This window comes from Podarcis raffonei, chromosome 7 (genome assembly GCF_027172205.1).
Source record: "Podarcis raffonei isolate rPodRaf1 chromosome 7, rPodRaf1.pri, whole genome shotgun sequence".
In the NCBI taxonomy this organism is placed as follows: domain Eukaryota; kingdom Metazoa; phylum Chordata; class Lepidosauria; order Squamata; family Lacertidae; genus Podarcis; species Podarcis raffonei.
Genome location: NC_070608.1, coordinates 47,232,473 through 47,257,953, shown reverse-complemented (window position 1 = coordinate 47,257,953; position 25,481 = coordinate 47,232,473). Strand labels below are relative to the sequence as shown.

General features: G+C 40.6%; 2 protein-coding genes across 5 annotated transcripts in view; one reads left to right on the top strand and one right to left on the bottom strand.

Annotated features, from left to right (window-relative positions):
• Positions 1-1,715: 1,715 nt before the first annotated feature.
• Positions 1,716-11,102, bottom strand: LOC128417587 (myosin regulatory light chain 2, smooth muscle minor isoform). 2 transcript variants are annotated; one of them, XM_053396468.1, is made up of 4 exons: positions 10,975-11,102; positions 4,701-4,899; positions 4,362-4,523; positions 1,716-2,225 (listed from the first exon to the last, which is right to left on the bottom strand). In XM_053396468.1, the coding sequence occupies exons 2-4, from the start codon at positions 4,882-4,884 to the stop codon at positions 2,053-2,055; spliced, it is 519 nt and encodes a 172-aa protein (XP_053252443.1). In that variant the 5' UTR covers positions 4,885-4,899; positions 10,975-11,102; the 3' UTR covers positions 1,716-2,052. The 2 variants fall into 2 exon arrangements, with proteins under 2 accessions (XP_053252443.1, XP_053252442.1); XM_053396467.1 differs by lacking the exon at positions 10,975-11,102 and adding an exon at positions 7,103-7,226.
• Positions 11,103-13,266: 2,164 nt separating this feature from the next.
• The window catches only part of MYOM1 (myomesin 1), a 76,286-nt gene continuing 64,071 nt past the window's right edge, over positions 13,267-25,481 (top strand). The window contains exons 1-2 of one of the 3 annotated variants that reach the window (XM_053396453.1): positions 13,267-13,385; positions 22,167-22,575. In XM_053396453.1, the coding sequence (XP_053252428.1) occupies positions 22,205-22,575 (371 nt within the window). In that variant the 5' untranslated portion in view covers positions 13,267-13,385; positions 22,167-22,204. Of the gene's footprint in view, positions 13,386-19,399; positions 19,580-22,166; positions 22,576-25,481 lie in introns of those variants that run through there. The other 2 variants (XM_053396452.1, XM_053396454.1) reach the window with 2 other exon arrangements.

The window sequence follows — 25,481 nt, the reverse complement described above, 5'->3', positions numbered from 1 at the left end:
ACACCACCCCTTTTGGTCTGCAGAACCTTTACCCCACTGCTGGTGTTTGCTAGCTAACATCAGGTGGGCTGGTTCTGGGACTAATAGCAACACCTAGTATCCTGTGCTAAGGATGCATTCATTGTCACTGAGAAAATGGCTAGATGCGACAATAATAATTTTAAAAGCTCTATTAAGGAAACAAGGTAAGGGACTGATGTTACAATGTAACTCTTTCAGCCAGTGGTTTGTAATAAGAGAATTACTGCATTACTCTACTGTTAGAAGTTTTAAAAGCCAGTATCCTCAATCCATAAACTGTTGCTGCTTTTGAAATAAAATGATTTGGTCATTTTATCAAAACAGCAATGAACCCCTCAACAGGGTTTAAATAATAAGCATTTACTGCATACTTGGCAAGCACCCTTTCAAGAATCTCCTGCCGCAGAGAATCTCCTGCCGCAGAGACATTCCAATATGATGCAATGTAGTAACCATGCCCTTGACAGCTGCACACACACTCTTGGGAAGGGAAAGCTGGCTGGGTGGTCTGAGGCAGGGTACTTTGTTTAAAGGAGGAAAAGATTAGCTATCTAGACAGAAGAGAATTTTTAAGAACACAAATCATTGCATAATGCCAGCTTCAACACAACAAGACTCTGTAGGATATACACAAGTCTGGCATTACAATGGGGAAGTTGAGGCCCAAGAAAATTGCAGATAATTTCAGATTAAGATAACAAATCCAAACTCAGATACATCTCACAGAATAAGCATGTGATGGTAGGACTTGAACATTAAAACAATGGGAAGCTAAAGGAATCAACTTGATCTGGAGTACAGTTTAATTTTTACAAACGTTTGTTCTGCCTTCTTTAAGGTTAAGCTAATTTTTAAATTGTAGTTTTCTGCAGTTTTCAACTATGGCAGAAAAGTGCCTCAATTTGGAATATTGGCAGGGTTTGACTATATTATTGATGGTTTCAAGCCTTCACTAGGCGTTTCCCACAGCAAGCACACAACTTGTAGACGTCAGACAGAAGCATACACCATCTTAGAAACTTTTTGTGTTTGGTTTCCCAGATGGTTGGGGTCTCTCGTGTTTCTCACAGCAATTTTGAGCTGCTCATTTGTCTTCCCATTGGACTATTTCTCATAACTGCACATGGAAATTTGTTCCTAACAGTTGGATGTGGCATGTGCCTGTAACGTCCTTTCCATGCCGCAAGTGGGTAAATCAGACAAAACAGAGAGATCTCAACCTTTCTCCAGCTTATTCTCCAATGCACAGTAATTGCTTATAGATTGGCAAAGAAAGTATTTGCAGTCCATTGAAAAAACCTGTATCATTTTGACACAATTCTATGAATTAGGGAACAGGAAAAATAACACAATTGCTGCCTGCTAGATGAGATTAAATAAGGGAAGCTCTTTCTACATTTATAAACACCAAGTTTGTTTATAAACACCAACATCTAAGTGTGTGTGAGTATCTGCTCTACAGGACTGTGGAGGCCAGAAAGCGGAATCTGAAAAGTTGCCAGTAACTAATCCTTGCCCTGCAAAAAGTTTAGATCACCACATTTGTGATTCACAATGCTGCAGTTCAGTCTTAAATGAATGAAACAGTTCTTTACATCACGATAAGCTCCAGCATACTGCTTCCCATCTTGTTTTTTGGGGGGAATGTATAAACTCTGGACTCTAAACACTTAATAAAATTTCACTTCACAAGGCAGCATTTGAGGTATTTTATTGATATAGCAATCTTATTTCAAAATGGCATTATTACAAAATGTAAAAATCCAGCTAAACCAGAAACATTGAGACGTTTTTCCTGGGCCTTCAGAGTCATTGATCTTATCCTCCAACTCTCTCACCACAACTACAATCCCCATTGCCAACCTGATTATACAGGTGCAAGATGTGCCAGAATGCCTGGTATAGATAAATACATCAAGAAAGGCAAAAGCTGTAAAGCTAAATGCATGCAACAGGTTCTACCAGGAAAAAACCCCTCAAAGATAACTGCAGGTGAGATCTAAAGAAAATGGCAGAGGCAAGAGTTCTGTTTTAGTCATCTTTGTCTTTTGCTCCATGTTTAAGGATGCGTGTGAACTCAATGTAGTTGAAATTGCCCTTTTTGTCAATTGGTGCCTCTCTGAAGAGCTCATCTACTTCTTCATCTGTAAACCTGTCTCCCATTGTCGTCAGCAATTCTCTCAGGTAGTCTTCTTGAATGAAACCTAGAAATACAGATTATCAGGAGACATTACATACACAAAATTGGCAAACTTTATCAAAAGAAACTTAGTAATAGTTAGTCCATACAATTAAATTATTCAAAAAACAAGGGAATGGCTACCTGAAAACACTATAGCTATCAATATTTAACTAATATAGTAATAGCCTAGCATTTAAAGCTCCATAGCAAACATTAGAGCTAAGAAGAAAGGATTTAAATACATTTTCTCCTTTAAATTCACTGACTGTTTTCAAAATCTGTTTGCATAAATGCAAGCTGAGAGGACTCACATGCTAGGATTGTGTCAGCGATAGCCTTTCTGACACCAAGATTATCAGATATCCTTGCAACCTTGGGGTTAGAGAGTAGAGGCTCATGCACTAAACCTACTGGGTCAAAGTAAAAATTTAAGTAGTTTGCCCCTACCCCAAATGTCAAAACCACACTTGTTTTTGTCCTACACACAATCATAGCCTTCCATTTCTGCTAGGAGAGACTCCAGAAACATTTGTGCAAGCCTCATGCTCTGGCAAATCAGCTCTCTGCACTGCTCAGCCAATCCTGATCCAAAAATATTTCTGTGACCAGGAGAGCCCTGCCCTCTGACTTCAGGTAGAGGAACCATGTGAAAAAATAGCATTTTACCAGCATTAGTAATGTGTGTTGGGGTCACCAGCTACATTTCTGCATGTCATGTACCCACTTACGGTAGTTATTAGCTGCTTAGCACTGTTGTATTGATTTTGAATTCTGTTCCATTCTTGGTTCATTAATAATAACAATACAGTGGTACCTCGGGTTAAGAACTTAATTCGTTCTGGAGGTTCGTTCTTAAGCTGAAACTTTTCTTAACCTGAAGCACCATTTTAGCTAATGGGGCCTCCCGCCGCCGCCGCATGATTTCTGTTCTCATCCTGAAGCAAAGTTCTTAACCCGAGGTAATATTTCTGGGTTAGCGGAGTCTATAACCTGAAGCGTCTGTAACCCGAGTAATATTAACAAAATTTATAATAGCCACCAATTCTATACTATGTAGTGTTGAGGATGCAATAATGCATCTGAACAAATGCAAGCCGCTGTAAAAGGGTATTATGGGACATGAGCTGCCACTGATTTGAGATTGGACCTTTCACCTTGTAGTCATATTCTGTAATGTACCTCAGTTCTGCACCAGGACTCCCCACCTCCACAATGATTGAAAAGGATTTCCATTTCAATAATGTTAAGATGAAAGCTCTTGAAATAAGGTATTTCAGACTGTATTAGTTCATCATAAAGCTTTTGAGACGTATATAAAGAACAAATAATATTAATCCTGTGAGGTATATGCAGCACCAAGGACTTTTAAAGGGCCCCTTTGCAAATATTAATTTCGGCTCAGAAGTCTTTTGCTTCTTAGTTGTTCCAAAGACAACAACATTCACAGCCCTGGTTTGTAGCTATCAACTTGTCCATTCTGGTTTGCTGCTTGGGAGGCTTTCTACTACTGAAAATAAAAAAAAGCTTTGCCAGATCATATCCTGTTCTCAAAGTGACTAAGCAAACACATACGAGAAGCCCAGATGTAGGAATTGAGTGCAATAGCCCTAACCTACCTCTGATTTCCAGCAACTGGTATTCAAAAGCATACTGTCTCTGATACTAGAGGGGTGGGGGAAAAGTGGATCAGGATCTGCTGGTAGATCTCTGGATTATTTGCAGTAGATCAACATGGGTTTCTAGTGACAAACCAGCTTTTTCCCTTTCTAAATCAGGGTGTTAGAACTCCTGTTCTGTAGTAACTCAGTTGTACCTGTATGTGTAGGCAACCCCAGTGTATGCTCATTAGATGCTGTAAGTGACTGGCTGCACTCCGAAGCAAACATAATGCATCTAACTGGTGGACCTTAAGGTGTTAGTAAAGAAACACGGTAGAACTCAAAAGCCTGAAGTCTGCCCATTCCTGTACTACATAGCCAACATGACCAGCAGCCATTGGCATCCTTACCTTCCACGCATTTGTCAAAATCTATGTTTAACTAATACATGTTACAAGTGTGTCATTTCTCTCAAGTACATTTTATATTTTAATCATAAATACATGTTCACAGTGAAGATCAAAAGCAAAGAACTTATCTTGGGGTTTTTAAGTTCTCACCTGTTGCTTCTTCATCAAAGCAAGCAAAGGCATTCCTGATTACATCTTCTGGATCAGTGCCATTTAATTTCTCTCCAAACATTGTGAGAAACATTGTGAAGTTTATTGGTCCTGGAGCCTCATTCATCATAGCATCTAGGTATTCATCAGTTGGATTCTTCCCTGCAAATCAAATATTCATATTTTAAAGATTATCTATATACTATCATTTACAGAATTAATGTTAACTCATAACACAGGTCTCAAATGTTAAGATAAAAAAAATCCTAGCGCAATATCTGGGAAACAAAGTGAATTTCCCCCTCAAAAGGGGGGGAAAGAAAGGAGAAAAATAATTACCAAGTGAAGCAAGCATATCATGCAAGTCTTCTTTGTCAATGAAACCATCTCTGTTTTGATCAATCATGTTGAATGCCTCTTTGAATTCTTGAATCTGTGACTGATCAAACATAGCAAACACATTGGAAGTGGCACGCTGAGGGCGCTTCTTTGTGGTCTTGGTCTTTGCCCTTTTGCTTGACATGATGGCGGTTGGATTCTATAAGACAGAAAGAGAAAAGAGGTAGTTACTGAGACCTATAAAAACAAAACATGGTATATGGGACATATGGTCTGCAAGGGCTATTTTGCCAGATTCAAAGCCTCATAAGTGCAATTAGTTTTAATTTTCAAGAAACTAGCTAAAATGTGTAATGTGCACACTACAGCACCTTAGTAAAATATAAATCCCAACTGTTAGTACAGGGGGCAGGCACCTAGTCTACCATTTGTCGCTGGGCTCCAACTTCCATCATCTCTGACCACTGGCCATACTGGCTAGGGCTGATGGGAATTTAGCAACACCTGGAGAGCCACAGGTTCTCGCCCAACTTATGTTCTGTTTAGATATTGGGGAAACCAGGTTCAAATCCTGCTCAATCCAACCTGGGCAGTTTGCATCAAAATGTACTCTCTCATCACAACTACCCTGTGGAAGTTTGATAGAGTCTAACCCCAACTCTGAGTTCCTTGAAAAAAGGCAGGAGTGGGGGCTACCAATGCACAAAATAAATTATGTCATTATGTAGAGGAGTACACTCATTACTTTAACATTTGGTGCCCACAATACTAGGTTTTTCAGCCGCAGCAGGTGGTTGAGATTGAGTATCAGTGCCCCTACAGAATCACATTTAATCCATGTTATTGAGTTAAGAGCAGCAGCCTGGGCTGAAGAGAGATATATCCTTGCTTTTGTTAGTGTCAGTCATGCTTCCAATGCTTGGGAGAGCTTAGCATCTTCTATTTCACCACATGTCAGTCACTATACAGTTCTTCCTTCAGACATGTTAAGCCAACCTTCCCTAAATATGCCCTGATAAACTTTACCCTAACAATTCCCCTTGCCTTTATTGTGATCCTTAGTGAGAAAGCCTTATTAACTTCTAGTTTCAACAGCAGATTTTTAAATGGAATTTATATCCCTGGTGTGCCAACAAATTCTTAAGCAATCCAAAAACTACTCTGGTTTTGTACTGGCCACTGACAGATATATTGATCTCTTTGCTTTAAAAATATCATGTTAAATCACCAGTTTAAGCAATAAAGCAAGTGTTAAGGCACCCTAAAAAGGAAAGGGGGAACCCTTTTGCTATATATCAGGATTATGTACTAATTTGGGGGTTTGTAGTGGGTGTCCTCTATTATTTATAAGCAAGTAGGCTATAGCTGTTGTGAGGCAAGAGAAAGTGGAATCAAGGTATCTGGTGGTCAGACATAAGCCCACAATGTTAAGAAGCCCTGGCACAGGTATCCCCTGCTTGCATATAGGGCTGAATCCAACTGTGTTCCTCTGCTGGTGAAAACTCTTTCATCCAGTGGAGGCTTCTGCAAGAGGAAAGGAGGTGATTTTCACAAATCCCTTTCTCCTACAGCCATTCCAAAGGATCCAAACCTCTGTAACAAATTGGTGGGCACAGAGAGCAGAAGAGGGAATCAACAAAAATCACCTTCCCCTCTCACTTGCATTTCTGTTAATAGAAGTCTCCACTTCTGTCAATAGAGGGAAACAACTGGATACAACTCAATGTTTGTAGACAGAAATGTGTGTGCAGATACAGAATGACATCAAATAAACAGTCAAAAAAGTTATTTGTGCGTGAGTGAAAAAATATTGAGATTGATGCCTAAAATACTGGAGGATTTGTTAGAAGCACAGGGTGGATCTGTTGCACAATGATTTTTTGGCTGCATTTTTGGACACAATTATATTGTACTGTAAATCATTAACAGTAATTATCCCCTCTATAATATACACACTACTTTTTGCAACTTAGTTCATCTGTGCTAGCTGGGTGTAGATGAGTTCTCTTTCAAATTAAGTTTGCATTTATAGCATTAAGGATTTGAAAATTATAATTAGAGCACATTTGTTTCTTCTATGTTTTTAAACTTAATTTATCCCATGATACAAACATTCTTTCACTAACTGAAGATCAGACAAAACAAGCCAGTCAACGTAGGTTTTATAACATTCTGAAATCAATTTTACCATTTGCTCCCAGTACTTGGCTCCAAGAAGCTTTGTGAATCTTTACATGAAGATGAAATCATTTTTACAATGTCTAAATCCCATCATAACATTTCAAAAACCAAATTCTAGCAATAATGCACAATTATTCAGTATAGTTCAGATACTTAGCTTTATAAACAAATCTCGTAACAAAGTACCAAGCCATTCATTTATTTCTAGAGGAAAGTCTTACCATTTTTCAAAATAAGACTGCAGCCCAATAGTTTACCAAGGTTCCAGATGGCAAGAGATGTTGTTGTACGCGAGTTATATGCTAGGGGGAGATCTACAAATAGCAACACTGATTTCATCTACTGATTAACTTCACAATTTTAAACTTGTGTTCCATCTACAACAGTCCTCTGACACACCAGAACACAAGTTACTGTTGGACTAAAAATAAACTCAAGTCACCCAACAAACATTTACTGCCCTTTCACAACCATAATAGCTTAACAAGCACAACGAAAAATGACTTCCATTCAAGGGCCTTCCATTTTCATTCAGATTATAAACAGCTGATCTGCCATATACATAAGGCAACGATTTTAGATTTAAACATGTGGACTACTTGAGGACCATCTTATCAGCATGGATATAACTTACATGTAGGAAAGGCATGTAACACTGTGATTATGCCCACCACATATAGACTCTTGTCAACACAGCCTATGTAAACAGTACTCCTATTTATCCATGGCATTATTATTCCAACTAGTTGAAATAATAATATCAAATATTTTTCAAGCAGCTGGTGATGCATATAGAGCAAGTGGCTACATATGAATCTTGCCTATAGTAGACGTGCACAGTGTTAGAAACTGAGATATGCAAGCTAGGAGCTAAATAGCATCTTAAACCTAGATTATGGGTGCAACAACAGAATGTCCAGGTGCGCTTTTTTATAACAAGAATATAAAGCTGAAAATGAATGAACTGCAGCTAAAATATTATGTTCATTTTTCACATGGTCCTTCCCCTGCCCACCCCCAGTCTTCAGAGAGTAGCTGGAAGTGGGGAGGCAGAAAAAGGTCCTCCTTTCCTTCCACTGTACAGTGTGCACTGTACTGTAATCTGAAATCTTAGGCGCAGTACTGCACCCAGAGCTCAGAAACTGCTTGCGCTATGAAATTCCCTGTTGCAAAATGCACCCAGAACAATGGGAGTTTCAAACACTGGACATGCACATCAGAGAAGAGTAATATTTTCTAGTAAATACATACAGGGTTTTCATCTGAAAAGCTCATACGTATTGGGAATTGGTTCAAACTGTATTTTTAGACATTGCCATCATATATAACCACAAAGAAAAAAGTTAAATAGCAAGCAATTTATTTTTTTAAAAAAAATGTATCCTATACTACCAAGCACACAAGTTGATACTACAAAAAGTCATAGGTTTTCCCAAGAGAATCAAAACGATTGTACCAACAATAGTGACAAAAAGTAATTTTAATTTTATGATCAGTAGGCTCAATCAAAAGCCCAAGCTTTATGCCCTTTTATGTCTCTTTGGATCAGAAATAGTAAACCTCTGGCCATCCAGAAGTTGGACTATAGCTACTACCACACCTGACAATTGGCAGTGCTTGCTGGGACAAATAGGAGTTGGGCATCTGATAACATCTGGAATGCTTACCTTTGCCACCTCTGCTTTGATTGTATTGTTTTGATCATAGCATGCGGAATAATTTATGGTAACTGTAGTTAAGAATGCACTGCAAGCCTTGATATACTAGTTTAATTTCAGCCACCAATTTACAAAGAAATGTAATTCATGAGAACTATCAAAGAAAACAAAAAACAAAAAGTGGCAGAAGAACAGAGATTAGAATTCTTCCTACCAAATATCAATTGAAAGTGATACCCAACTACCTTTTGGAAATCTCTGTTTCTTCATCTATTTAAACCTGCTATCTATCTTTACCTTTAATTGAAAGTTGTAAACAACTGCATGTTTGCAATGTATTAAAACTCACTTCTGGTGACCAGCTAGAGAAAGATGGGGAGTGGGGGAGAGAAGAGGATGAAAGACTTCATATTGACTTTATTTGTAGAGTTGTTTTTAGTGCAAGTCCTATTTTGCTTTGTAAATTTTAAAAGATGGCTGTGCAGCAAGGTTATCTTGTCTAAGAAGTTCTTAACAATTTCAGTCATTTTACATTAGTGGTTTACTGCCAGATTTCAAGGTGCAGTTCCTGGGGTGGGGAGGAAAGAGTTGCAGTGTAGTGCTGCAGAAACATAACTGCATTAGTTTCATGCTACTTATCTCAGTAAATGGTTTAGTTCATATTTAACCTCGCTATTTAATCACCTGAGTTTTTACTTCTGGTTTAGTTTGATGGGGCTTGCATAGTAATGAATTGTGTGATGGAACCTTATTACAGCTTTAACATGGCTTCCTTTGGAATGTACTAGGCAGAATGCCCCATGAGGGCTGGAAGAATATTTCAAATTCCTATGTATCCGCAAGTTTCGAGCACCAGATATTTATATAAGCACCATCACTCTGAAATAACCAACATTCTCTGGTCCCAATTTTATGTTCCACACAAACCAAGTTTATGTTCTGAATATGTAACCACTTCCAAAATTGCTCTGAGCTCAGTTTTCATCAAACTATTACATGTGTAGGTCCACAGTGAGGGAGGCTTTACACACTTAAAGTGATCAAGGGAAAAACTAGCTCTAGAGTAAATTTTACTATAGTGATTCACTTACAAAGAGAGACTACATTTAGTTCTTGGCCTCTGAAACAAAGCAAGCTGTCACATGCACTCTGATCCTGAACTAAAGAAGCTGTTGTCAGGATGATGGCTCTGTCGGTAGAACATGAGATTCTTAATATCAGGGCTGTAGGTTGGAGGCCCACATGCGGCAAAAGATTCCTGCATTGCGTGGGGGTTAGACTAGATGACCCTTGTGGTCCCTTCCAACTCTACAATTCTGTGGTTCTATATAGTGCACTAAACGGTTCATCTTCAAGTGACCAAAAAAACCAACTATCAAATACTGCCTATCAAAATAATAAGTTCTAGAGTAGCACTAGCCTGGTTGGGAAGAAAACCCAAGTCTTGAGGCAGGTTTGTTTGGCTGCATTTACAGCCTGCCTTCTTCCCCATTTTACCTGCTCAAGAACCCTGTGAGAAAGGCCAGTCGCGATCCTAATCCAACATCACCCAGTGAACCTCACGGCTGAATGGGGATCTGCACCCGCATCTCTACAGTCGTAGTTCCGACACTGCAGCTTTTTCAAATATACCACAAGACTCTCCGTTGTATGTTACGAAACTGCCAAAGGCGGCATCCGATCTCCGAGGAGGGAATGAAGCGGACAGGATGCGTGCGCGATAAGATGGGAGGGAACCTCCCCTGCCCACCGCAGCGAGCTTGTTTGGCAACGGGGGCAAGAGCGGGGGGGGGGGCAGCGCCCGAAAGGGAGGCTCAGGCGGCCGGCAGGTTCGAGCTGCGTTTTCGCTGGCTCCCAGCAGCCAACTGGCGAGAGAGTCAACACCGTCCCAGACGCCCATTAGGCCTGGGCGGCCCCGTCGGGATGGGTGCAGCCATTTCTTGACAGGCCGCGTCCATCAAGTTCATGCACGGCAGCCTTCCTGGGCGCAACAGGGTGGGAATCGGGGAAGTCGACATTCCCTACCCAGAGGCTGTTTAAAACACCAAAGCCGTGTGATTTTGAAATCTCGGACCGACCCCTCATAATGGGGGGATAACAGAGGCATCCCCGCCCATAAGCTGTTGAAGGCGGCAAACAGGAGAAGGGAGACTTCCAACTGCCCAGCAGCCACCGCCATGACAGCTGCGCCCCACCCCGGCGCGCTCCTGAGGGGAAAGCGGGGGCCCTCCGAGGGAGGGAGAGCGAGCGAACGGCGCCCAGGCCCAGTGGGCCTCCTGCTGCTCTTTTGAGGCAGGGAACTGGGGCGCGGAGGCACCACGACGCAGCCCGAAGAGGGGGACGCAGACGGCGCGGGGATTCCTGAACCTCCACCCCCCCATCTCCTCTCCCGAATGCGCCCGTCCACCAAGCAGAACGTTTCCACCCTTTCTCACCTGAGTGGCGATGGATGAGAATCGGTTACGGGAGAAGCCGAGGGAGCAGCGACGGCAGCGGAGCAAAGCAGTTGAACGGCCTCGGCACTTCCGGAAGAGCAAGACACCGGGCCGAACTACTGCCACGCCAGCACAGGGGAGCCGTGGGGGGGTGGAAACATGAGTGAGCGCGCGTCGTCAGTAAGGAGAACAGTTAAACACGGGTTCAGGGGTCAGAAATAGATCTTTCCTTCACGAAGGGTTTAGATGTCCCAGGGACCCCGGGGGTGGGGGAAAGGAAAGTTGGTTCAGCCCTTCCGTCCTCCCCCTGTTGTCGAATTGGTACAGTCCCCTGCGCTCACCGCATTCCAGAAGACGGGGCGGAGCCACAAGGGGAGGGGCGAGGTCGAGAGTGCGCGCGAGCGAGATGGAGAGAATAGGCTGATGCCCTTGTAAGGAAATCGAGGAGCCTTTCCTGTTTGTCACTAACGGGCACGGCGCTGGTGACGACACAGGGTTCGCGCGGGTCAGGGTGACGTGTCCGCTGGAACGCCCGAGGGGGAGGAGGGTTGCACTGATTGTTATAGGCAGCAGCTGTTGCTGCTGCTGCTTTTGGATGCTTTGCTGTCTGCTGCTGTTGCGTAGGTATTTCTTTCTCTTCTGCTCCGGCTCTACGGTGGCAGGAAGTTCCGTTGGTGCATTTCCAAACTCATCTTTGCCGAGTATTAGAAAGCCAAAAGCTATTATTACAGGTGCTTCGTGGAGACACTGCAGCCGTGAACCCCACAATTGGCCTTCACTGAAAAGTGCAGAAATGCCATGCTATTTTCTACCTTAAAGATAGAAACAAGAAACATTTTATGAATTCACTGGGGCTGGAATATAATCCTGGGAAAACACCCAAACTGTCTAATAATGCTTCAACTGATAATTGCTGTTTCACAACTAAAAACTGCTTGCAAAGTTTTTTTTTTAGTTTTTTTTAAAGGTCATGCAATCATTGCCCAGTCGTTATTTGTTTGTTGAATGGGATCCAGACCTTTCTCTCTTTCTCTCATTTAAGACCTGGAGGTCCCAACACCCAAACCACAGTGTTTTGTTGCAGGAAAATGTGAACTTAACCATTGCCTATTAAGAATATTTAAATTAATTTTACTTGTTTCTAGTGCAGGTTCCTCCTGGAAAGCTGAACATGCCCAGGTTTTACATAAACGGAAGTATGCTATAGAGACAGGTCGGACTTGTAATAAAACGTTGCCAAGCTGTACCATTCTCCAGAATGCTCCTCCACTCTCTGATTTTCTGTTCATCCCCTCAGACTCTGTGTTCTGTGGTCACTGAACATGCTCAGTCCTTATGCAGGGGTGGTTGTTTTTTGGGAGGGGGGTTTTCTCCCTTAGGTTCCCCTCCCTGTCAGCACTTACCAAGCTGAGTTAATTTTTTAGAGGATATGATAAAGATTTCAGGAATTCCCAGGCCCTCCACACATAGGTTCGTAAGAGCTTTCCCAGTTTCCTTCCCCTCACTCCCTTCCAGTTTGGGGCAGAAAGCAGCTTTTATTAGGCTATTATTATTATTTATTTTACTATTAGCTTTTTTTACTAGGCCGCTGTATTCCAGGAAATGTGTGTTCCAGCCTTTCATTTTCCTACATGTATTCCTACATTTAATTTTCTTTTTAAAAAAATAACTTCCTCCTCTTCTAGATTATACAAACCTAGAAGTACTGGATTAGTCTTTTAGAAATAGCAATTTAACTCCCTCATTTCACTTTCTGGGGTTGTTGGGTTGCTTTTTGTTTACATTTTACATTTAGTTCATTGGTTTTAAGTGGTGAGTGCAACTCCCTTACAGTATACTTCTGCTATTCCTTAGAATGTGGTGACAGATTATTTCACCACTGCTGGGCTACTGGCAGTAAAAGCAAAGTACTGTATGAGGTTTCTTTTATTGGTTGCTGCTAAAACAACTGCAGAAGAAATTGTGCAGTGCCCATTACAGAAATGTTCCTTATTTCAGGAAAGAAAACTCTTATACAGGACAGTTTGTGAGACGTTCTTCTCTCCTCATGGAAATAATAGGAGTAATATATCACACAGATATTAATATGTGAATCAACTCTTAAATGTTAGCTGTAACCCTTTCAATAGGAATCTGGCACATGGTGCTCAATAAAATTTAAATAAATAATAATAATTAAATAATGGTGTTTTCTAGCTGATTTTTGCACCTTTTAAATCTGTTTGCTCCCTCAAAGTGACAATTGTCTGCAGGTGCAAAAGGACATCAGAGGAACTCCTTCACAGGAGAGTAGCTCATTTGGCAGCCCGTTGTAGGTGGGGCTGTCAGTGTCAAAGGCGGTCAGCTCATGGGTGCGGAGAATGGGTCCCTTGGGAAACCTCGCCTGGTTTAGCCTGCAGGGAGCAGAGGAGGTAAGTATTTGGCCTGCCAGCCATATCAAGTTTCCCACCCCTGTAACCAAAGGGGATGATTTTACCTCGACTCTGCTCTCTCTGCTTTGGTGAAAGGATGTTGGAAGTAAATTAATTGCCTTGTTCTCGTGTGCTTTGTGGAGAAATTCCGTGTATATATGTTTGTCTTATGTTTTGTGCTATGGAAAAGATTTCTGCAACCTCTGTTGATGTCAGGGTATAACAGTCAAAGGTTGAGGCCTTGTGCTGCTGCTGCATTGCAGGCCTCCTTGGAGTTGCTGCTTGGTGACAGGTTCTAAAAGGGGAGAGAAAGATAATTTTTTATAGACATGGATCAGATACATTGATTTTGATTTGTGTGCGGAACAACAGAGACTGGTTGACTGAAGTCAGTGAAAAAAGGGTTAGCAGTTAGTAGAGAGAAATACTGTCAGTTGATGAGGGAGGTGGAAGGCAAAGTCCAGAAAAAGTTGAGGTGAAAGCTGAGGCTTGAATGTTAACTGTTTTTCCTCAGTGTGACAACTATACTTGTGAAAATAAGAAGAAGGGATTGGTGGTTTGAACCAAATATTGTGGCTGGTGTATGTCCCCAGTATATAAATGCAGAGAAACATATAAGGATTCTGCAAGATGATTTTTTCTTTTCTTTATTTTTTCCCTGATGGGGATACACTTGCAATCTAGGTCAGACCCGACTTCCGGCCTCAGCCCATGCTTGGATGAACAGTTCATGGGAACTGTAGTTTGCCCCTCACAGACCTGCAATTTCCAGCACCCTTAACAAACTTCCAGGGTTCTTTGGGGGAGAAAATGTGCTTTGAATATGTTTTAAAGACCTAAGTTGCAAATAGGCTTCAAACCAACCAGTACTCTTGAGGAACAAATTTATATTGTGTACCCCATTCTGCCAGCAGGTGGCAGATAAGGCACTAATAGAGACAAGGTCAGGAACCCTACTTGTATAGCCTAGCATTAATAATCAGAATAAGAAATGGGAAAGATAAATATGGCTTTCCATTAATTTCCCATATATCCATACCACCCTGAATTCCTTGGAGAAAGAGTATGGTACAAGCATAATAATGCACACATAATTTTGATATATTTATAGCCATGCTAATAATGGCAATATTATTAAAATAAACAATACATTTCATTTGAATACAAAGTGAATTCTGATACACATACACATTGCAGCTAAAATGTTTGTGGGAAGAGAAATTTCATGTCATTATGCACAATCCATGATTCCATGAAGATGAAATCTTAGCATTTCAAACAAAGAATAGCACAAATGTTGAAAAGCCTTTATATGCTTTTTGTAGCTAACCATGGTACTTCCAAATAGCAGTGATATTCCCATATATAAAATTCTCCCATCAGAGACAGGTTTTGATTGAAAACCACAAATGAAGGATCATGAGATGGAGATATTTAGCTGGTGATACTCCAGCTGAAATAGCAATTCCCCAAGGTGTCTGCAAAGGTTGGAATGAACTGGAGCAAGCCATACTGTTGCACTCTGCACCATGGGTCTTTGAAGAGCCTGCAAGAGAAAAATAAAGGCACAAGGCCTCCCAGAATAAGCAAGTAACAGCAGAAAGGTTGTGTACTGAAAGTATATAGCATTTCAGCACAGTGGTACCTTTGGTTATGAACTTAATTCCTTCCGGAGGTCTGTTCTTAACCTGAAACTGTTCTTAACCTGAGGTGCCACTTTAGCTAATGGGGCCTCCCGCTGTCGCCATGCCACCGGCACACAATTTCTGTTCTCATCCTGAGGTAAATTTCTTAACCCGTGGTACTACTTCTGGGTTAGCGGATTCTGTAACCCAAGATGTTTGTAACCCGAGGTACCACTGTATATGAATGACTTTAGAGAACAGGGAATTTTCTAACACAAAATTGACCTTGGTCCTGAACGGATCTGTGACAGGGTTGTTCCACACTAAATAATTGAGGCAGCCATCTATGTCAACATAAGTCCAGTAGCTAGGAATAAGTAGACTTTCTGTAAAGCCAGCAGTTCTTTTCCAAAACAGTCATAGGTCAAGGGATAACTTTTTATGGGGGTAAACACCAGTTTTACTGAGTTGACTGAATGAGACACTCTAATTCAAGATGCCAATTCTAGGAGTTCCATTACCCAGGCATCAATGCACTGCTCAGTGTGATTTCCAAGGTAATAAAATAAGTTACTTAGTAAGGCAAGGCCTGTCCTCTCCAGATAGGGGTGCAGTTGACATTAGCCTGAGTTGGTAAAAAGCACTCCTGATTACCGTTACAACTTGAGCAGTCCCAGTTAGTGCCAACTTCAGTGGAACTCCCAATGTGCATAGTAGGTCTTCCAGGAGGAATGCAGTTCTGTCTTAAGACCTGTTGCAAGCTTCCATCTAGAATAGTCAGTTTTCCCCAACCAGTTTCTTCCCCCAAACTTGTCTGAATTAAGCCTCTGTTTGTTCAACTTCATCCACCCAAAACTTCCTTCAGAGGTTCAAGAATTCCACAACCTCTCTGGGAAGAAAAGCTGCAGATGGCAAGTACTATATTAAGATAAGTATTTCCCCCCTTACATAGGAGGGACTACCTCTTCTCAGTTGGTCCCTACTATGACATATGTATTTATCATATAAAAACAACAAATGTCTGCTCTTTTTTTTAACTGCCATGCAAATTTAATAGTTTGGTCTGTTAATTAATTGACTAAAATTATATGACAAATGTTTCTAATAATGTGGCATCCCTTCAAAAAATGTAATATAAAACTTTTTGGGTCCTCCCTAGGTATTTGAAATTGAGAAAATCACTATTCATCATGCCATTAATATAAGATTTCTATAGAAGAGGAAGCATGGCCAAAGGAATGCATGGTTTCTATCTTAAATATTCAGTTATGGCTTACAATAGACATCAAAGCATTTGCTGCAAGGAAATGTTAACTAAACTGCAGTCAGCTGTTCATCTATTGAAATAGAAATAAGAAAGGGAGGGGTCTTACTCTTAGCAATGTACCATAAAGATAGTGTACTATTTTGGTGCAGTCTGGAGATAAGTGCATACCTTCTATTCTTGAACTGAGATTCCTGGATTCACAGACACCAATTTCCCCTAGCAATATCATATCCATTTTCAAAACCACTCATCAACAGGATCCATTTTCTTTTCTGATCCTTATATTGCTCACAAAACACCCAGCGAATATTTATTCAAGGGCACCTTTTGGGTAGAAGTCAATGTGCTTGGACTGCTAAATCATTAAAAGACAGCTAAGATTACATAGCTACTAACTGTACTTGTCTCACTAGCCCTTTCTTCTTCATAGTAAATTTATTATTTCAGACAGATAAACAATGTATGTACTGCTGCTACCTCTCCATTTGGAGTTGGAATATAAATGCATATAAAGAATCTTCACAGATATGAAAATTGATCACTTTGGTTCTCTGATAAGAGAAACAAAAATGTCACACCATTTGCAGTATAAATGAAACTAAAGTTGTTCAGTAAAATGATCACCATGTCTAAAGGGAATTTAGGTCTGGATTACAAATGCTGCTTCCTAGTTTTGAGGGCTTATGCACAAATTCCCACCTTTGCTTCCTAGATACTGTGGAATGTCAGAGTTGCTTAAACATTGCATGACCATCCTCCTTTTGACAGGATTTTAAACCAACTGCTGGAATAAAGTTGAAATCCAATTGTGGTCAACTCATCCATTAGTTATGATGATGTAAATGTTTTAGGTTGCCTAAGTGAGGATAGGATAGAACTTGGCAACGAACATACTGAAAGAAGTGGCAGCTGCTTTAAGAGATCAAAAGGTTGCACGTGAGACAGTGTATTTATGTGAAAATGTTTGAAGCCTCCAAACCAGGGAGATGAGGACTGGAATGCTTAGTGCCAAAAGAGACTGAACCATAACTTCATGGAACTGGCACTAGTGGCAGTTTGATAGGGAATAAGTGAGATTTAGAGGGAAGAGACCACATCCAGCTTACCATTGTACATGGATCTTACATTCCAAGTTCCTGTGCATTCCCCCCCCCCTTTACAACATTGGACTTTCCTTTGCTGTGAAGAAAAAAAAATACTTTGGCCACCTCATGAGAAGAGAAGACTCCCTGGAAAAGACCCTGATGTTGGGAAAGATTGAGAGCACAAGGAGAAGGGGACAACAGAGGATGAGATGGTTGGACAGTGTTCTCGAAGCTACCAACATGAGTTTGACCAAACTGCGGGAGGCAGTGGAAGACAGGAGTGCCTGGCATGCTCTGGTCCATGGGGTCATGAAGAGTCGGACACGACTAAACAACAACAACAGAGGATATCTCTGCTTTCATAGCACCTGACTTGGACCTCTCTCCTTGCTCTCCACTGCTACCTTCTCTCTCCCAGCTGCTTTCCTTGTTCAATCCTGAATGGGGGGTCTTGATTGCTTGCCCGTAGGGAGAAGGTGATAATCATTTGGCAGAAGTCATGGTAGATAAAGACACAACAAAGCCACCACCTACTCCCACCACCATGCCAATTCCTGAACTTGAAAGGGCTCCTCAGCCCCACTGACTCCCCAACTTGTATTATCATCTGACCCCTGCCCTGCCACAGGCACCCACAGATTCAAAAAGGTTTAGTTTTGCAGCAGCAAGGCAGGAAGGAAAAACTGATTTAATTTGTGCACAGAGTAATTTTGGGGAACAAAGAATATATTTTCCCTTAAATGAGTATTCCACACAAACCAGATCAGTTTTTTTAAATTAAAAAAAAGTTATCTGTCCATATGTTGACAATACCACCTGAAGAAACTAACATAAAAGAGTGGAATGGGGCAGCCAACTGTAACTGATGAGACAATTAACAAGCAAACTCAGCAGGAATCTAAACAGCAATCGGAATGGCTGCCAATATGGATGCACAGGGCTGATTCATTCTAAGTACAACAGCAAATACACTCCTGTGTAGATTGGTGAGGGAAAGTTCAAAGCAATAAACATGGATTCAGACCTAATTCAAATATGGACAAAACCTATCTCATTTCCCAAACCTGCCAGGTTAAGCGTGGTATCCACTCCTTTCATGCACTCTTCAACCAAATCAGTATCTTCAACCTTTTGCTCATTAAAAGGACAATGTGAGAGAATATACACATTCTGTTTTCAACCAGCAGGTATTCTTTTAGGAAATGAAAAAACATATTCAAATATCTAAATATCCATGATGTCACATGGAGGTTGGAACAAGCTTGGTTTCTCCTGCTCCAGAGGCTAGAACCCAAACCAGTGGGTTCAAATTACAAGAATGGAGATCCTGACTAAACATCAGGAAGAACTTTCTGACAGTAAGAGCTGTTTGGCAGTGGAACAGACTCCCATGAGAGGTGGTGGACTTTCCTTTCTTGGGGGTTTTTAAGCAGAGGTTGATGGCCCTCTGTCAAGGACGCTTTGGTTGAAATTACTGCATTGCAAGGGGTTGGACTAGATGAACCTCAGAGTCCCTTCCAACTCTACAATTCTATGATTCTATCAGATTATAAAAACTGACAACTTGTTAAGAAATCATAGAATTACACCCCCCCCATGAAACCCACAGTTCAGCTTTCCTAATTACCTTCACAATTCCAAATTACCTTGGCTAAATTCAGTTCACAGCAGATATATCAACACTTGTGTTAATAGCATCCTGTGATGGAACTGGGCACAAGAACATTCAGGAGTCCTTATTAATGTCACACTACTGTAACTCTGGCTTCTGTCAGTACAGTGGCAACTTATTTTTAAATTAGGTTTATGGAGCAACAGATTTTCCTTCATTACTTAAACCAATGAATGTCAGTTGCGCAGCCATGTTGACATCATTTAGGAGCTGGCAGAAGGCTTTAGGACTCAATTTCGTTAGGCTTGAGAGAGGGAAGACTTGTAGCTTGAAGCTGCTGTCATATATTTGCGGAGGGATAGCACTCTGTCTCTCTCCCCCTCTTTGCTGCTGCTATATTTAACAGCCTTTCCAGCCATAAAAGGTTGGGAGTGTTGCTTTCACATTCCACTGACTACAGTCATTATTTTTGTTCTGGACCTGAGGGTCCCTCAACCCTGGTCCTGTCAGCCACTCTGCTGGATCGAACTTTTGCTGGATTTCTCTCTTCTTCTCATTCATCCTTGTACAAGACTGAAATTCTATCATTCTTAATTGGACTACTGGTAAGTATGCAATGTCTAGAGACATTATTTGTCAAACAAATGTATTCTGTATGTTATAAATGTGGACCAGTATTATCTATTTTCTTCTATTATGGATTCAACAGCAGATTGGAGAAATCTTAAGAGTGAACCTTCAAGAAAAAACAAAGTAATGCAAAATATTCAGCAGCTCACCTATTGTAACGTACCGCTAAAGTACTTTTCAAATGAAACATGAGTTAATGGTGCCACTAGAAAGTTTAGTTGTGTAACAGTTCTCTTCTAAAATGCTTTCTGCTTGTGTGTGATAGTTACTTCAGAATGTCTTCAGATGAAAACAGTTCAAGTGATTAGATTCTCTATGTGTTTCAAGATTCCCATAGTATTTTTAAAATATAACAGCCCTTGCTAGAGGGGAATACCAACACAATGCACCAACCTATGTGCAATGTATTCATTATAATGTTCAAATGGGATCAAATGCAAACAGCTGTGTGGCACAAATATGTGTGGCCACTTTCTACACATGCTTTAATGAACATACATAGGCCAGTGAGAAGTCTGCCATCATGATGCTGCTCCTGTTAATGTACATTTATTTAGCCCTACATTAACATATAAAAAGTTAATCATAGTAGTTAAATTATTGACAAATTAGGTATTTTTACTGCACATGCCTCTGTAAATGTGTGCACACAGAATTACCACACACACTGAATCTAGCATTTTCAAAGCCTAAGATAAAACTAATGGCTATTCACAAAATGAATAATAATTTTCAAACTGAAGATTGAAGAAGCCTTGTCATTTAATCACTGAGCCGCTAACAGCAGGTGCTCGGGAAAATGCAGCAGAAGAGGCTTAAGGCTGTGTGTGTGTACTGATGGTGGGCGTCAACAAGTGGATCTTGAACAAAGTCATAATTATGTTGGTAGATCTTCACTGTTGGAAACCTTGTGTTGAACCATGGGCCCTTCATACAGCCTGTTAATTATACTAAGATAAGACAGACTGCAGTTATGCAAACAATGCATATATAAATAGTGAAGGAAACAGACACACATACAGTGCAGAACATGAAATAATAAGCACTTGTATGAGCTATGTTATACACACTGGAATTATAATTTGGATTCACACATTTAATTGTGAATGCTAAGGTTCAGAATAACTGGTTTGCAAATGGATGTATTTGGAGTATTGACTCTACTCTTCAGTTTTGCATCTTGGGTCTCTCCAAATGTAACTGTGTGAGATGGTCACAAGAAGATGATTTTTGAATGCAGAATCTGGAACGTAATGTTGAAATCACAATATGAAAATGTGATTTGAAAGTTAGATTTTTTAAAAAACAGAAAAGAAATAGAAAAGAAAAATACACAAAATTTATTTTAATTCTAGAAGAGTTAGACAAAAGATTCCTGTACCAAAGTGCTACAAGAGTAACCAGATGCTCTTAAAGAGCATTTTGTGTTTTTCCTAGGAATTGCCACATGGGATGAAACTAATGTTTTGCTTTTTTTCTACAAGTGTCTCAAATTTTCATAGAAAGTTATAAAACTCAAATCTACAACTGTGTGGACGTAAATGTTCTTCTTAACTTCAGATGAATAATGTTCTTATATAAGTGGAATGTTAAAATGGATTTTGTGTGCACTTTTTGACTTATGTCCTTGTGAAAGTTTCTTATTCATACACTTAAATACAGTGGTACCTCAGGTTAAGTACTTAATTCGTTCTGGAGGTCTGTACTTAACCTGAAACTGTTCTTAACCTGAAGCACCACTTTAGCTTATGGGGCCTTCTGCTGCCGCTGCGCCGCCGGAGCACGATTTCTGTTCTCATCCTGAATCAAAGTGCTTAACCTGAAGCACTATTTCTGGGTTAGTGGAGTCTGTAACCTGAAGAGTATGTAACCTGAAGCTTATGTAACCTGAGGTACTACTGTACTCATACATGCTGTAACTACTATTTATCATATTTTGCTTGCAGGTAGATGAGCCCAGTGAAACATAACCATGACACAGTGTGGTATTCAACTAAGTTTTAATTACAATTGTTACATTGAACTAAATGGACCATACTTAGTCAAGTTGTTTAATTTCAAGGGTCTACTCTGAGTAAGACATAAGTTGAATACCACCCACAATCTTCCCTTCAGTATTTATCTGAATCTATCTTTGTTGGATTAATTATGATTTCTGAAAAATTATTGAGCATGTCATACATACATACATACATACATACATACATACATAGGTAAACAGCGTTTCCACGTGCTCTGGCTTCCGTCACAGTGTTTTGTTATGCCAGAAGCGGTTTAGTCATGCTGGCCACATGACCTGGAAAGCTGTCTGTGGACAAACACCAACTCCCTCGGCCTGAAGCAAGATGTGTGCCACACCCCATAGTCACCTTTGACTGGACCTAACCATCCAGGGGTCCTTTACCTCTACCTTTACATACATACATGATTTTATTTGTATACTGACTTTCCATAGTTAAAACCATGTTCAAGGCAGCTTATGACATTAAAAAAAACCCACCATAATGGCATAGTCATGCATGCTAGTATTTAACTTGTGGTTTGTTGTTGTTGTTTTTACAGAACATCAAAAGTGTGGGCTGAGCTAAGAGAAATCCAGGATGTCTTTACCATTCTACCAGAGGCATCATCAACATTTTGATCGTGCATATCGCCACAAGGAGCTGGAGTCCACTCTAAGTCAGTACCAAAGGGAGGAGAAGCGCAAATCTGCCATCTACACTCATGGATCTACCGCCTATAGTAAGGAAGCTGCATTGGCCTACCACCATGGCCAGCAGTCTGCAGCATCTAGCCATGAATTGGCAGAATCCTATGCCCATGAATCAGCAGCTCACAGTAAAAGATCTTCAGCCCTCAGTCTAGGATCTGAATTGATAAGTAAGAAAGCGGAAGCCTACCATCATGGATCTGAGTTGGTCAATAAGAAAGCTGAAGCCTACCGCCTTGGATATGAAACCTACAGTCGAGGGTAGGGTAAAACACAAAATTTTGCTCAGTTGCAAGGAAATGTTTACTCCTTTTTCATTCAGTTCAGTGACAAACACTCTATTGGCTTCAGTTGGAGCAGGAGCAGGTTCTGTGATGTATCATCATATGTACAGTCATACTTCATGTTACGTCTGCTTCATGTTACGTTCTTTCAGGTCACGTCCTGCGGCGACCCGGAAGTACCGGAAAGGGTTACTTCTGGGTTTCGCCACTCGCGCATGCGCAGAAGCGCAAAATGACGTCATGCACATACGCAGAAGCGGCGAATCGCAACCTGTGCAAGCGCAGACGCTCCGCTGTGGGTTGCGCTCTTTTCATGTTGCGAACGGGCCTCCAGAACGGATCCCATTCGCAACCAGAGGTACCACTGTATTTCTTTGCTGAAATAATTTGCTATTCTTAGACGCAATTTTTTACACTTTACAGTCTTCCCACAAAAGTATGGTTATTGTCTCTTCTATGGGTCTTCTGAGGGCCAGCCTAGATATTACACAGGCAAAGACATGCAGCAGTTTGCTGCATGGATTTTGAAGAAGGCTTGCAAGCTTGGAAAGAGCTGCTTAACCCTTTCCCCTTCAGCCATCACCCTTCCGCCCAGCTTCTTTTCAATGCAGGATGAAAATGTATGTATTTCCACCCCCATGGGTGAAATGGGGCATTGGTTTTGATTGGAATAATGGCTGGAGGGAAATGGTTTCATTAGCTCCTCCTCTCACAGTTCCTCAGCTCAGGTTGTCCTCACATGAGGGAGTTACTTTTATTTATTTTTTAATTTATTTTATTTCATAAAATTTATACACTGATTGATTGTAAAAAGCACAAAAAAGAAAACTTCAAAGTGGTTTACAAATTTATATGTGATTTGCTGTTTCCATGCGTGCATTTGTACACCTTCATCCACACATGAACATTTTCAGTTTTATGCCTCTGAAATCTATCTCATTGTTTCTCTGTCCACATTGGTAGGTGGTGCTTGGTAGTATGTATTCATGCTGTGTGGTGTTGTCTCCTCCCCTCAGTTAGCACTTCCCTTTCTGGAAACCTGAGGTCCATTGTCGGAACACGCACATGTATTTGTTTATCTGCACACATGCACTTTTAAAGCATTTTTTTAACCCACAAGTTTTTCAATATACCAGATTGCCAAGCTGAATTCTTTCCTTTGGGCTGATGGAAACAAAATGGAAGTAGGGTGTTGCACCCACAGTTGGGTAACATGCAATTATATATGGTGTTTTCTTCCCTTAGCAGATTATCTGCAGATCAGGACAATCCAAATTTAATTTCTTTTGGGGGGTGGGAATGCAGGCTGCCACTTGGATGAGAGTACAGTATTGTGTGGATGCCAAAAAATATAGACACAGAAGCAACTTCAAATCTACATTAAACTTCAGTGTGAATGAGCCCTCAAACACACAGTCTTCCATTAACTTTTCATAAAAAATAGAAAACACTGGAAGAATGTTACATACATCTGCCTGCCCATAAGAGGGTTAAGAGCATGGTTTTCTCTATAATATAGTAGGAAAATTGAAACAGATGTGATGAATCTAGATGTTTGCTAGTTGTCTTAAATAAACATGCATGTAAAATAAATATACACCAGCCTTAATTGATAGCAGAATAGCCAAAGATAGTAATTTAAGTATCTGAGGATGGGCAAGGACCAATCATGATGCCATCAACGCTGCCTGTATTCTGTATTCTGATCACTGGAAGAAGTTGGCACTCAAACTGGAAATCCAATACCGTTGTGAAATCCCATTAAAATGTCCTCTTTCTCAGCAGGTTTAAAAAAATTATCTTGCCAGAAGTAATTATCTAATTGTTTGTGATTGGGATTTAGGCTGGTATGTGCTTACTTGGACTGAAGTGCTCAGTATGTGACCTTTATAACTGAATTGCTGGTGTTGATGAAAGTATGATTCCATTCATTATTTAACTGTTGTTTCAGCTTTGGCAAAGAGTTTTAAGTACAATAGTGAACAATCAAGGTTGAACTCGATTCCTGCAAAAATAATTGCTCTTAAGTGATTATATTTACAGGATTATATTTACAGGATTATATTTACAGGATTATTTACAGGTCAAGATTCTTACATTTTATTTTTGCTCTTTCCTACCATTCTATAGTATAGGTTGCCAAGCCTTTTTGGACCAGTGGGCACATTTTGAATTTTGAGGGAACGCTGGAGGCTCCAGTCACAAAACAACTGCTATGGGGGATGGGTGGCCTAACACAAAATGCCAGCCTTAGGAAGTATGGCATAACAGAATTAAAGAGATAGCCCACCCTGAAAACCTTGTGCTTACCATGGGAAGTCTGATATGTCCTGCTCTTCCGGATTGTGATGATCAAACAATATTGATTTCGCACATGCACACGGTGGTTTTGGCTCTTATGGTGATTTACTCATCAAAGTCTATAGCCATACACCAAAGCATTTTGTGTCTAGGCCAAAGGGAATTCCAGCAGCCCAGAAGTATAAATAAAGATGTTCCCTTTTACATGCCATGAACTATGTCATTAGTCATCAGTTTAGGTATGGAGAAGAATATTTGGTCATTTGATTCCTAAGTAGAAGATCCTTAAAGCTTAGAGCCAGCTGCTGAAAAATAGGGTCTTAGTAATCACAGCATCCTTTTCTGAGTGTTCACAGACTGATAGTTTAATTATCAGTTCTAGGGCCTTTCCTGGTACAGTGGTACCTTGGGTTAAGAACTTAATTCGTTCTGGAGGTCCGTTCTTAACCTGAAACTGTTCTTAACCTGAGGTACCACTTTAGCTAACGGGGTCTCCCGTTGCCACCGAGCCGCTGCAGCACGATTTCTTTAAGCAAAGTTCTTAACCCGAGGTACTATTTCTGGGTTACTGGAGTCTATAAC